This window comes from Lepisosteus oculatus, chromosome 10 (assembly GCF_040954835.1).
Source record: "Lepisosteus oculatus isolate fLepOcu1 chromosome 10, fLepOcu1.hap2, whole genome shotgun sequence".
Classification (NCBI taxonomy): domain Eukaryota; kingdom Metazoa; phylum Chordata; class Actinopteri; order Semionotiformes; family Lepisosteidae; genus Lepisosteus; species Lepisosteus oculatus.
In genome coordinates this window covers 9,537,509-9,552,043 of record NC_090705.1, presented here as the reverse complement: position 1 = coordinate 9,552,043, position 14,535 = coordinate 9,537,509, and the positions used below count along the sequence as shown (strand labels likewise).

Sequence of the window (14,535 nt, the reverse complement as noted above, 5' to 3'; positions counted from 1 at the left end):
ACATCAGGCCAGTCCAGGGGTTGGGCGCTCATATATGGGAACATCAAACATTATCAAACAGTACTGTATGTGGGGGGTTGGGGGGGAGAAGTTACCTATAATTTACTTTTGGTTTCTGTAAAATAGTAAAAAAAAACAGTTAAGTGGATATATGGACAGGCAAAGCACTGAATATATGCCAGAAGCTGATTCAGTGTTTATTCACAGCATTTCAGTAGGGATGGTTGAATGACTATAAGGTGAGAAACACAGAGCCGTGGAGGACTTAAGAGGAAACAAAGCAGAAGACCTGAACAATCACCAGGCACTGCAAGCAATTATAAAGCTTAATACCGCTTTAAAATGGGCACCCCCGCTTCTGCCATAAAACAAAAAGGACAAACCACCAGCAATCATTTCTTGAAAAAATTTAATTAAAAAACCCTCAAAAGTTAACCCTTAACCATGGACGAACCCTTTCTCTGATACAGTAGTGACATTCTGAGATACTGCTCATTTATATTACATATAGCTGATCTTCTGTTCCACTCCCGAGTCTCTCCTATTTCCTACACATCGTGCTGAGACCCGTTTTAAGTCACTAGGACTACTTTAACAAACAACAAACTACGCAGGTAACCATCCTATGGTCCCATCCTGAGCCACATGCAGGTTTTCTTCAGCAGGGTGCATTTCCCACAGGATGCTCAAGATGTTTTTTCAAACACAAACACCAGGTATATGCCTGTACAAAAGAAAAAAAAAATCCATTTTAAGTTCACAGCAATAAAAGCCTAAACCCGGTTCATGCATAAATATGAAGAAAGTCTGAAGGTTGTTCAGATTTATAAACTAAGCATTACTTTGCTTTAACAAACATTTTTCTCTTTGGTCTTTCATTTGTGTGCACCTAGCAATTAGGATCTGCCTGAGGATTTCAGCATCTTAACTGTCGTGAGTCATTCCAGCCATGAACTCCACTGCAGGAGAAGCAAACCTATTACGAAAGTAAGCTCGACTTTATCAATCTATAACCCATTTCCTGCAACACAAACACAACCCACCAGTCTCAAAGTATGCTTCAGGCAGAGTGCTTGTGCTGAACCGTCTCAAAGCTACAGTGAAGCAGTCCTGCCTTTCCCTGTGGTTGCTTTCTCAAGGGGAAAAAAAAGCTATTTAAATCATAGGGCATGAATCTCATTCAATGCCTCTCATTTTCTGGTTGTGATTTGCTTTTAAAGTTAGTTATTTCTAATCTTAATGAAGTATTACATAGTGAACAGCCTATTAAATGTTCACGATTTTTACAAGACTCTCCCACTGTTTGTAGCAGTAAGTGAACTAAAGGCACATGACTCCACTTGGGTGGTACACAGGTTAAATCTCCATGCAATACAGATATTTTTATATATGGTGGGAATAATAGTGATAATTAATAACTCAGACTTATATGGTGCTTTTCGGGACACTCCAGTCAAAGCACTTTACAGGTAATGCAGACCCCCCTCCACCACCACCAATGTGCAGTCCCACCAGGATGATACTATGGCACCAGGACGCTTACCAATCATCATCTATCAGTGGGGAGAACAGAGTGATGATGCCAATTAATAGATGGGCGTTATTAGGAGGCCATGGTTGGTAATGGCCAGTGGGAAATTTGGCCAGGACACTCCACTCTTTTCAAGAAATGCCCTGGGATTTTCTATGACATTAAAAAATAATTAATTTTTTAAAAATGTTTTACATCTCATCCAAAGGATGAAGAGTGTCCCCATCACCATACTGGGGATCAGGACCCACACAGACAGCAGAGTGAGCGCCCCCTAACCAGGCTCTTCCAGCAGCAACCTTAGCTTTCCTAGCTACGGAGGAGGAGGAGGAATGACTGGAGAAAGCAGGGAAATGGACACCAGTCCAGCACCCAGATCACTACTACCTTATTCGAGGTATCAGAAAGCACACACGCAAAGAATATAGAAAAGAGACCTGGCATGTTCACAGGTAAGAAAAAAAACAGTCACTAGATTTGATCTAATGGTTAAGACATATTGAGAAGGTATATCAATGGAAACAGATAAACTCATTTCACCGCAGCTCAGCTGTACTTCCCAGTCATATCCATTCAGGGATAATAGGAGCAAGAAGAGGACTGAATAGCATTCTACAAAACAGGGCAAGTACAGGCTTTTTTTTCCATTCTTTAAGAACAAACCACTTGAAGTCAAGTATTAATTTCTTGAGAAGCATAAGGAGTCATTTAATAATTAGGCAAAAGCACCTTATGTTTACTGGAGAGAAAGAAAACTGCTTTGCATTCAAGTAACTTAATAAACACAGCAGCTCTTCATTCTTCCTTAAAGTACTGAGGTCAAGTGCAATTTTAGTAATCTCACTTCTGACATTAATCTGTACCTCTAAAAGGACATATTACCCTTTTGAATGAATGCCTGCAGTGCACAGGAGGAAAAAAAAAAACTTACCATTCTCTTTCAAAACAAAAAACCATAATGAATACTATTTTTAAATGGACAATTTCAAAAGTAGCTAAAAATAATTTCCAGTTACTCCCATCAGAACACAGAGACCCAACTCCAAAACCAACAGATTCAAGTTCTCATTCATACCTGTAGCCATATCGTTACTCAACACTCGACCTTCTATGCAAATATGTAAGTATATTGCTGTTCCCGTCATGTTTTTTTTTTCTTCTGTCCATCTGTACACCAACACCCCTGCTGTAAAACAACTCACCCACCCCCCCCGGGGGAAGTAAAGACACACTCTCTCAAATAATGACTGGATTCCTTTAAACAACAGCAGAAGGATTTTAACTTACTTGTTGCATCCCATTCGGACTTGCTTAAAGTGCCCTGTTAAGAAAAAACAATGCTCTCAGTTTTTCAGAATACATTGCTACACAATATATTTTATATTGATTGTATCTTCAGAGAGCTCAAAGATTTTGCTATTATGCTTTTTAGAACATCATAAATTAGATTAAAACAAAGGCTCAGGGTTTAAGTTCACAGTCTCACTGGAACAGAAACCTAATTTAAACTGGCTCGAAGCTGACAATTACCTGACATTACTTTTTTTTTGGCATAAAAAGCAGATTATATGTTTCTTATATACAGTGTACGGCAAGACAGAGGTTTAGTTTCTTCAGAAAGATGCCACTTGATGGGACTTGAGCCAGCCATGTACAACCTGAATAAACCACTGCCACGTTTCAGACTTATTTCTTAGCCAAGAAAAATCAAGCCGCACAAAAAAAGAAAGACACAAGGTACATGACCACGATACTAATAAGGAAATGAAGCAGTTGAAGGAAAGTTTGAAATGTATTATTTAGTACTAAATTAAACAAATGATTGCTGCTAAACATGGTTCTTACCAAAGGAATTTTTACATCAGGGGATTTTGCTTTTCCCTCAGCATGTTCATAATCTCCCGGAGTGTCCGACACTAACTTGTTTCTTCCATCAGCGGGGTATTGCTATATGCAACAGAAAACATTGTTTGATTAATCATTTAAATACTGCTTCAAGCAATCTCCCTAATGACAGTATATGGGTTCCGATTTTGTACGAGTTCCTCCTGAACAGCATGTCAAAGTGGCTAGTGCTGTTGCCTCACAGTGCTGGGACCCTGGATTCAACTCCGAGGATGCAATCGACACGGAGTCTGTACGTTCTCCCTATGTCCATGTGATTTTCTTCCAAGTGCTCCGAATCCCCCCCTCCAAGTCTGAAGACATAGTGGCGGGTTAACTGGCGTGTGAGTTTGTGTGTGGTCTATTACGGACTGGCGTCCAGTCCTGGGTGTATCCTGCCTTCCGCTAGTTGCTTGTTAAAATAGGCTTTGGCTCCTCAGCAACCATGTACTACATATAGCAGTTAGGAAATGGATGAATGGACAGAAGAAAACTGAATTCTAGTGCAAACAAAGCATTCTAGTCAGCATTATTCAGTCTTCTAATAATTTCCAAGTGTCCTGATACTACATCTGTTATAGAAAATATATCTCTCTTGGTTAAAAATTCAGATGAACCATTTGACTTATGCCTGTTGATGTCAAAGGCACAGAAAAAGAATGCATGCTGTTTGCCGATATATAGAAAATATAAAAGAACCCTGTAAAAAAGGTGATTTTGACCTGTATATTTATTAGAAATCAGAATTGAATCACAAACTGTTAAACACAGATATTTCACAAAATAGTTAAAGACATTGCAATAACAATATATACTTATTTCTCTTTTCTTGAGGCAATAAACTATTCAACATGCATAACAGTAGAGAAACCCTTGCAGTTGCTCACTTATAGCAATGTGTGAATGATGTTGAAATGCAATCTGAAAACAATATCTCTTATGTCAATGTTTTACATATTAAAAGACTAGAAATTTCCATATTTTTTTCTGTTACAACTAAGTGTAGAAATTTTTTTCTGAAGCTTTACAGAGTTCCTACTCAGTCTTTGGCTTCTCTCTTCATTAACATTGGAACACCTTGCGCATGATTCAATGTATCTACACCTACATCAAAGCAAAACCCAAATCAGAATACTCAATTAGGTCTTGCATATCTAAGTAGCATAGATGTCATCGGCACAAAAAGTAAAAAAAATACATTAACAGATAAGACTACAAAGAAAAGCTGTACAAGAGAAAAACGGCTGACATTGGGTTTGCAGAAGAGGGTGACTCTGGATGCAAGATTGCTACTAACCATAAGATCACACAGAAAAATATTATTCTAAATCACCAGTACCTAAGAGCGAACAAAAAAAAAAAAGAGTACACAAGCTTACTTCCAGTGCCTGCATCCTTTTCATTAAGAGTCTGTGCTCCTCATTCTGAATCTTCTCTGCAAAAAACTCACAGAACGTCTTCTTGAACACCAGGCGCATGTTGTACTTCTTAGCCATTCTGAAAAAAAAAGTGAATTATTATTATTAATGCAGGTTTGTCAGTCCTTTATTTGTAAGTGTCTTGTCATTTCACAACACTGTTTTACTGGTCTGTTCTCTTCTAGTACTATACCGACTTACATCAGTTATATTTTTGTAGGCTCCTGCAGCTACCCCTCTGTGTGGAGCCAAGTTATATTCTTTAAATGACAGTTCATTTATATAAAGACATGTTTTCTGGATAATGTTTTTTACAGAACTTAAATTTATTTTTTGAACGTACTTTTATCTGGTTTACTCTTGAATTGTGATCGTTAAAAATAGAATAAAAATAGGTTTTTAACCTGAGAGGTTCTGGTGAACAGATTAGATGAATCTACAAGGGAGCAGATGTACAGTTTTTAACCTTGCCTGATCATCAGCTTCACAGACCAAAAGGTGTAGAGTGACACCTGCTGGTACCAAGAGAAAACTGAATTTTAGGGAGAAAAGGAGAGTGTGATCTAGACTCCAGCAAGGCTTGAAGGCTTTTCTGTCTCTTCTTTGATTAATGTGTCACATCATCACCTGTAAAATGTATTATCTTTCTTCCTTGCGTCGATACACCTTAAGCTTGACACTCCATCTATTAGTTCCAAGAACTTTCAGGGATTTCTTTCAAAATCTCAAGTAAACCTGACAGTTAACAAAAGGTTGTACAGGACCCCCGTCTCTTCTAACTTTTGATCCAGAATTGATTTTAGTTTTCGATTTAGGCAAACTTTCAAATCTGCTCTCAGCTCTTCGATTCAAATGGGATATGTAATGTATGTATGTTTTAGCCTTTTTGTTTCACTTGGGGATTGTGTTACAGTGCATACATAAAGGTAAAATACATTCTGATTTAATGCGTCTTGATTTCAGGCTGTTAGGCCACAAAACGTGTTACTTTGGAAAAGGTGTGTAGACCTGTATGTGGCCACCATCGGAAGCAATACGAGCTTCACATCTGCTATGGATGCAACGCGCCACATTGCACATGAAGGCTCATAGAGCTTGAGAACCATGCGCCTGTCATTGATCCGAGCTGTAGTCCTAGATGCTGCATGCTAGACCCCTTCAACTCCTTCATCCCACAAATGCTCATAGGGTATCAAATGTGGCATGTAGGGCATCTACAACACATCATTCACAACTTCTGCTGGCAAGAAAGGCACTTTTACGCAAGCAGCATGAGGACGTTCGCTGTCCTGTTGGAACAGCATGTCATGATGCGCCACAAAAAGGAAGAGAGGTTCCAGACTGCGATCGATGTAACGCTACGGCCAAACTGCATGATGACAAGAAGCTCGTGTTCAGACCAACACATCTACACCACATTTGCAGACATTCATCAAGGTGGTCTGCATAAAACCTTGACTCCTAAATAAAGATTCATTGGCTCCAACACAGAGGTCAAGCCTCCAACCCACACAGATGCAAAAAATGGGATCGATCTCTTGAGAAGCAAGTATGGTTTTTCTTTCTCAGTTTTCACCAGGCATGAATGAGCATTACATAAGCCAAACCCATAAAACAGCTCATGGCTCGTGTCCAATCTTGCACTAATAAGGTGATTTAGTGCTTATACAACAGTCAAAACTGCATTGTTTTGGATGCTTTGTATACAAATTCACATATACACACAAAACACAAAAGTACTTACTCCTCAAACAATGGGAAATACACGAGGAACTCGGGAACATTAACCACACCTTCTAGGTTAAAGTCATACTGGCAGCCGAAGAGGGGATACTCCCCTTTCTTCTGAAATGTGACTCTGTAGACATCATTTCCAAAGGAATTAGTCTCTGAAGTTTCAAGTCGTTTTCTGAAAACAAAGTTAAAAAGTCTTTGAAGTAGCATGAATGACGTTTTATTTGAGTTACTCCTGCAAATACTTTGTAATATCTCTAACTTGGGAGCTAGACGTTACAGTTCTTCTTCTTTTTCACAGCCTTAGTCCCAGACTGTCCTGGGGTCAGCTGCTTTGGTTGCTCTTCTCCATTTGTCTCTGTCGAGCACATCTTCCTCACTCACTTCACATACCTCCATATCTTTTCTCACACAATCCATCCATCTCTTTCTAGGCCTGCCTCTTCCTCTGTTACCTTCCACCTCAAATTCCATTACCCTCTTTGTTACTTCCTCAACGTCCCTCCTCATGATATGTCCCTAGACGTTACAGTTGTACTATCAAATTAAGTTCTGAAAGATTATACACATGAATGGGCAACAGCCCTCAATTTCCAAGAGTCAATCGCTGCTATTATCAGGCCTAGGAAAAGTTTTATGCCCATGAAGATGTGGCATTAGCATATGTGTGGATATTAAACAAGGCACCACTGGACTGAAGGGTAGATTTTTTTGACTGGGGCAGAGCTGGCAAAATGCATAATAGCAGACCTCAAGCGTCAGGCAGGAATGAAGAAATCATCAATACAGATGACAGAATATTGTAAATGGAAAGTGGAAAAAAAAGAGATTTTAAAGAAAGGCACTCACACCAACTCAAAGGCATTAGGGGTTGTGCCAATGAAGTAGCCCCCTGGTCTCAGCCTTTCGCAGGCATTTCTCAGCATCATGTCAGCCTGCTCCCGCGTCTCGAAGGAATAGTGATACACAAACTGACAGCTACAGACATCAAAAGTCATCTCAGGGTCTTTTAGCTTTTCCGCCAGGACTTCCTAAAATTGGGGGAAAAAAAACAGCGCATCACTGTTACCGAGAGAACTTGCAAAGACAGATGCCGTGACCTTTCAAATCCTTTACACTCAAACTCATTAAAGCCGCCCTTATTAAATGGTTTAATTTTTCATGCAACTGTGAATCTTGTAATTTTCTCTGAAAATCTAACTTTACATACAAACAGCATTTTTAACTATCAGTGGTTTACCATTTTGTTTGGATGTTTACATTAAAAATATAACAATCTGTTTCAAGGGGTCACGACAGTCAGTTCAGATGGCAACGAATCATGGAAACTGTAGGGAGGTGAATACAATTACAAAGGCTACTTTCTCATTTTACTTATCAAAATAGCTATGAGAACACAAAATAGGATCGTATCGATCAGAAATCATTGAACAATTCACCCTGTGTACTATGGACACCTGCAGTATTGTATTAAACCACCCTAGACATGACATTTCAGCTGGATAGGAGGAATGTCTTATCATATTACTGATCATTCTAATGTCTCTATATTATTGTTTCTTAATATGCACAATGTATTATGTTATAACTAAGTTCTCATTTATCTGTAGGTAAAACATGCAAGATGAGCATCATTTATAAAACAAAGACGCAAACTTGTGCCGAATTTAAACGCGCACCTTTGAGCAATCTGCGGTAATGAACTCCGCGTTGAAGATATGGTCATTGGGCCGGTTCCGACTCTTCATGTCCTCATAGCGCTGCTGGCACTGGTCTACAGACACCGAGGCGATATCTGTGAAAAACGCCACAGCAAGGTGTTGAGAAGGAACTACCTTAAGAACCAAGGCAGGTCTAGGGGATAATAAGAACGAGCAGAAACTGAAAATGAAATTATCAGCCCCTCACTGACAGACATTTTCCTTGGAGTTACCCATCTAAGCCTGTAAAGCACTTTCACAATAACTGAAGTGTTAAAAGTTAAACAACTGGCAGCTATTCTATTCTTTGTCATCTAATGAGTTTTAGTCTATTCTCAGAAAGATCACGCAAACCTTTTAATACCAGAGGCTGGCACTTGCACAAGTCTAAGTTAAAATAACAGGGTCAGCAATAATAACGATAGGCCAGCAGAAGAAAAAAAGAATGACAAAAAAAGTGTATTGGTACAACAAGCAAGGGGGCTTGCTCAGAATGAGGAATATGTCCAATAGATGTACTGCTTGATCATGCCTGAACTATTTTATTAGATGATTATGACAAGAATTCCCCAAGTGAGGGTTGAGGGGCCGAGTCGATCAACGTGTCCTCAGACATTTATGTAATGTTTTGGCACAACAGCCTTTTTCAGGACAAACATTATTTGTCTAACTGAAGATCCAACTACATATAGAACAGTTTCCCCAATCATCCTCACCACATGTGAAAGTGAAATACCATTTGGAAGGAAGGTTGGGATCCTTAAATACAGTGCATTTTCAGTGAGCAGATATTAAGTGAAATTTATTTTGTTGTATAGTTGTATATTGCTTTTTCTCTGGACAGGACCTCTGGGACTTCTGGGTGTGCTTTCTTTGCTTCTCTTTTTGGATCCTGAGAGACCCAACATGTGAGCACACGTGCAAGTACAGTGTCAGCTAGAAGCGGCGCTGTTCTGCTCCATTCACTCTCCAGGCACAGACTGCGAAGCCCGCAGCTCCACAGAGGACGCAGCGAGGGAGAGGGACCATGTAGTCCGCATTCCCTACACGGTGGGGCAGGGAACTGGAGTCAATTTCAAATTATGAGGATTCGGAGCAAAAAAAAAAAAACATGTTCAAATTCTTAAAATTAATAAAACAAAGATGCACGATCTAAAAACAGTTACTTGAGGATTTTAACTCAAGACTAAAAGGGCAACTCTGCATCTTTAAAAATCCTGAGTCGCCCGATAGTAGGCGTGTTCTGGTTCAGCAGATGAGGGCTCCCCCGGTTGAAAAGCCAAAGGTAGCAGGACGGCAGATGGAGACCGCTGCCTCAGCCACAGCCCTCACAGCCTGCTGGGAAATGACACAGAGACGATCTCCAATCATTCCGACGCTCAGGACAGTGCCCCAGACCCGGGACTCCACCTACCTGCACACACAAGCCTGCTTATCCTCCCCTTCCTCCACTTCAGCAAATCTCCCCCTTTCCCACAGCCAAGATCCAGAACGGTCAGGTCCCTACGGCTTTGTCGCACCTTCTCCAGGATATCCCCTGCAAGGAATACATCCAATTAACCAACATCTCTTTCGTATCCGTCGTACAGTGGTGCCTCTGTGAGATACATTTTAAATGGCTCCCAAATAATACCATCATTATGAAACAAAAAGGACCGCAACCATTTTGTCTTTGTTGTTGTCTGTTACATGTTTGCACTTGATTAAAAAACAACAAGCTCACATTTTCTATTTATGAATGGTAATTTATCAATTATTGAGGTTTTGTTTTGCTTCAGGGGATGATTCCCCAAAACAATTGTTGCCTTTCGCAAAACATAACTGTGAGACGTATGATGTGTTATTTGGAATATTATTTGAAAACTTCTTTGCAGAAATGAGAACAAAAACAGTGAAGTGGTTCACATTTATACCTTAACCACGAGAATGAACAAATCTATCCATGCATATTTCATCGACGAATCCATAGGCTATTCTGATGTTCACAGGACAATAGGTGCTGAATGCAAAAAAAAAGTTTCATGTGTTCACTGAGTTATTTCATAATTGTATTGATCACATCCTTGCTCTTAGCCTAACAACAGCTCCCTACATTTAAAATATCATACAAAAGGATTAAATAAAATCAGAAAATAACTCACCAATGAGCACACTCTTGAGCCAGTTGTTGAAGTTTCGGAGGTAGAAAATTCTGCTTTGGCTGCGAGCTGCTAAGCCAACTTCCTGAAGTGTATTATAATGTATGGCTACCTTTTCACTATGGCCTTGGTCTGAATGCTGCAAAAAGACGCAGAAATAAAAACTGAGGGACCAAATCTTCTGCTCAACATAGCAATACCAAACGTACCTTTAAGATAAAAATGCGTTCTCTTCATCTGCCACTGGTAATGCATCTGGACCCTATCTTTGCTGAGGCCACGGGATAAAAGACCTTTGCAGAGCAGAGTGCATCTGCTCCTTAGAAGTACAAGATGGAACCAAGTGCCTTTCAGCATAGGGAAGCACAACACCAAATAGAAACAATGTCTATAATAAGAACCAACAACATTAAGAAAAAGACACTACAAGAATATAAGATGGCGCAGATATCATTGATCTTTAAACACGTGACAATCATTCAAGATCTCCGACTTATCTTACAGAGATGAGTGAATTGAACAACTGGAAACATATTTCCTGATGCTCGAGATTTACTGAAGTGCCTTTAAGACACGTGTAAGATACTGGTTACAAACATCAGGGTGAGCTGAGCTGCTGCTGTACCCCTCTGATGAGTACAGAAAGTGCCTCTTGGAATTTCTGTAGTGCTGAACATCTTCAACAGACCCTCCACAATGTAGCAGCCTAACAAAAAGCTTTTTCAATATCTTATCAACGCCACATCCAGCGCAAAGAAAACACAACACAAATCGAGCCACACATCTCTACTGGGCCTCCTGGTTGTGGCCACCGCCGTAGGACACCTGCACCCAGACTTTCCAAAACTGAGCACCTTCCTCTTTCAAGCCGATGTACGTCCTTAATTAACTCCTGTGTAAAACGGTTATCCAAAGTATGACATTTCATTCTCCATAGGGATATTCCTGCTACTTACAGTCTCTCTTACCTGGCCTTCCAGCTCAATTAGGCCTTTTCAATATGCTCCTATAGGCACACGTCAGGGGTGCACATGGCTAGCGCCATTTCTCCCCAGACACTTCCTCCTACTCAGTCAAATCAACGTTTTTGTGGCCGTACAGGGTAAGACAGCTGAAAACGATTTCAAGATGCATTTTCTAACCGCTTCTTCCAATTCAGGGTCTCGGAGGAGAAGGAGCCTCTCCCGGCAGGCTAAGGGCACAAGGCGGGGTACACCCTGGGCAGGATGCCAGTCCTTCACAGGGTCCACTCCCACCAGGGCCCATTCCCCCAGAAGCCAATTAACCTACCAGCAGGTCCGAGGACTGTGGGAGGAAACCCACGCCAAGATGGAGAGAGCACACAAGCACACAGGGTGCAAGGCAGCAATGCTAACCACTGCGCCACCTGAAAACAAAATCAGGACCTTTCGCTTAGAAGATGAAACTTTCTTCGATTAGGTTGTTTTTGAGCTGTGCACGGAGCGTACAGACCTACGAGACTCTCCTCTTAGTGATTAAGCAGCATATTTAAGGTTTCTTACCAGCTTCTTGGCTAGAGGCTCATCCTCCGACTCCCGTTTCCTCTTCCTTGGGGACTGCTGGTCCGATCTGGCACCCTCTCCTTTCCCACAGATGCCAGAACTAATGCAGGCGACGCCATTTCCATCTCCCTCCGTGTGCCTTTCTGTAGCCGCGCTGTTTAAATCCTTGCGGTCCTCCGGTTGGAAAACGCCTCCATCCGAAGAGCATTCCTCCTTCTGAGCCGCACCTTCCATGGCTACTCCTGAGCACCGATTCTCCACGCAGCTTTTCTTCTTTTCCTTCAAATTTACTACTAGAGATGTGTCGACTGTCGAATCAAATCCTCACTCCTCCTTCGCTATGTTTTCTGTGAAAACAAGGCGAAATCTGTAAACACGAGTGCATCCAAACACCAACAGAGACCTTTACAGTTTCTTAGGTAAACTTCTTCTTCATTGCACCTCTTTGACTCTACAGTGAACGGTGAAATCGATGCACATACTGAAAAACCTCAGAAATGCAAGCGCCCCAGAATTAAAAAAAAAAATCATGTTTGGTTTACTCAATAATTTCCAATAGGCTCTCGAATGGTTTAAAATATGTAATTTGATCCGGAAGGTCCTTGATGTTACAGGCTAGAGTGACCCTTGCCATATGGGGACGTGCGTTATCTTGTTAAAACATTAAGGAATTCCTCTGGCATTGCTGCAACAACAGCTGGTGCACTGGTCGCAGAGTGAGGCAAACAAAACAGTGTCCAAGCAAGATTACAGCATCGCCAAGCCAACTCCTAAACCTGGCGCTGACTGACCCCGATACCAGCAAAACAGCGCTGAAATTGCAGTGTCGCCTTCGTACATGCACTCTACCGTTACCAAACGACAAGGAACCCCAAACCATTCTTTGTCAATATCCAGGAGTTAGTTGAATAAATAACAGTCATGTGATGATACCAGAGTGGAAGGGGGTTGGGAGAGACTGGAGACTACAGTGTGGTTAATGGGTCTCACACAATGCCAGTAAATTCTTCAGTGTGCAGAAGCCATGGCAGAACCCAAAGCAGATACTAAAGTGTTAGTTACGGAGTTCTATTGGATGGATGGATCCTGTATGTGGCAGTTTAGCGATACACGAAGTCCAGGAGAGCTACCATGTCTTCATTACACCCTTGACTCCTAATGACCGTTCACTCAGGTTCCGTTTCCACGCCTTTACTTGTTGATGAATAAACGCCATTCCGAGTAAAATCGATTCATGCCGATACCAGAGACGCAGGGCGTATTGCAGACTATACTTTGAATATAATGTGAATAATTTAGATAAAATGTATTTTTATATATTTTATGGTCCTTTAAAGGAAACAGTGTTCGCTAGAATTTAGCTATACATGTCGTTCTCTGGGTATATGATTTGTAGCATTATTTACCATAATTGTTTTTTTTTATTATGAAACGATTTTAAATATTGTAGTTGTGGTTGTTTTCTGTTGAAAAGGGCAATGTAGCGGTGTCCTGCCCAACAGGCGAAATGCGCCACCACATGTACAAGCGGTCAACAGCAGGATTAATCCTAGATTAATGACCGGCGTCACCTGTAAACCGGACAGGCTGAGGTGAAATGAAAAGCGCCCAGTTTTATTTCGGATTTAGCGGGTGTTTCGCGTTTCTTCACTGGGAAACAAAATCGGCCAAAGCCAAAAGGACCGTAACATGGCAAAACACCGCACCCGAGAAACAAGAACCACTCCATGAAATTCGTGAGAGAGCCAAGCGGACAGGTTCACGCTGCCCCTCCCCCATCCTCAAACGTAGCTTGTTTCCCCACTCCGGCTCCATGGAAAACTTTCCTTTTTGCTCCCGAATATACGTCTTTAAAACAGGTTTTTTTCCCCCATTTCACGTGCAGATATTCTACTCCAACAGATAACACACGTTTAGCGCTGCGTCGTTAATTCTCAACCGTGATAAACGTGGGGCGCGTACGAAGTTCTTCAGTATATACCATCAACTCAGTATCACACACCGGCTTCAAGACGTCCTGAAATCATTCAATAACCCACTCCGAGCACAACACGTAACAAAAACATCTAAAGAGAACATGCATCAAGCTACGGACTAAACCAAAACAATACATTCATAGGGATTAGACTGCAAACTGCGACACACATTTCGTTACTAGTCGTTTAACAAATCGAGCCGCGGTTTGTCTAACGATCTTACGTGGGTTTTTTTTTTCAAACGTCTAAATCCAAGATTATAGCTGATAGCAGATTTTCGAAGATGCCCAGGAACACGAACGAAGCATTACAACACAGTTGTTTACATTACACTCAAAATTATCCGAGGCTAATTCCGAGCTAATCTAACTAGGGAAAGAACCAGTTCTGTTGAAACATTAGCAAACGCGCAATTAAAAATACTGAAAAAGATATTTAATTTCTGTAAATAATAATATCCGCACTATTAACATTGCACCGTCGCACCATACCTACTTTGTTACGGCATGCTACTTCCGCTCCTAAGCATGCTGGGAAAGCAGTAGATCCTGTTTCCTTATTTGAGAAAATCTCCGCCCTCTCGCCGGTGCTGGACCTTGTAGTTTTAATGATGAAAGTAGAGGATAGTGCC

General features: G+C 41.0%; 1 protein-coding gene across 3 annotated transcripts; it reads right to left on the bottom strand.

The window, feature by feature from the left end:
* Positions 1 to 392: 392 nt before the first annotated feature.
* rnmt (RNA (guanine-7-) methyltransferase) lies at positions 393 to 14,466 on the bottom strand. Of its 3 annotated transcripts, none has more exons than XM_006636098.3 (11): positions 14,400 to 14,466; positions 11,929 to 12,275; positions 10,409 to 10,544; positions 9,682 to 9,804; positions 8,247 to 8,362; positions 7,417 to 7,598; positions 6,578 to 6,742; positions 4,795 to 4,912; positions 3,377 to 3,478; positions 2,819 to 2,852; positions 393 to 724 (listed from the first exon to the last, which is right to left on the bottom strand). In XM_006636098.3, exons 2-11 carry the CDS (start codon positions 12,160 to 12,162, stop codon positions 687 to 689), a joined length of 1,248 nt encoding a protein of 415 aa, XP_006636161.2. In that variant the 5' UTR covers positions 12,163 to 12,275; positions 14,400 to 14,466; the 3' UTR covers positions 393 to 686. The 3 variants fall into 3 exon arrangements, with proteins under 3 accessions (XP_006636161.2, XP_015213697.2, XP_015213696.2); XM_015358211.2 differs by having other exon boundaries at positions 14,396 to 14,414; XM_015358210.2 differs by lacking the exon at positions 14,400 to 14,466 and adding an exon at positions 14,128 to 14,343.
* Between the last annotated feature and the right edge of the window lie 69 nt (positions 14,467 to 14,535).

Bases quoted from the DNA above. Each gene is read 5' to 3' on its own strand.
- rnmt (XM_006636098.3), bottom strand. From the start codon at position 12,162: ATGGAAGGTGCGGCTCAGAAGGAGGAATGCTCTTCGGATGGAGGCGTT. The intron at 7,599-8,246 runs GTGCGCGTTTAA...CCCCAATTTTAG, and splicing joins TTACCGCAGATTGCTCAAAG to GAAGTCCTGGCGGAAAAGCT. The intron at 6,743-7,416 runs GTGAGTGCCTTT...CTTTGTTTTCAG, and splicing joins CCTAATGCCTTTGAGTTGGT to AAAACGACTTGAAACTTCAG.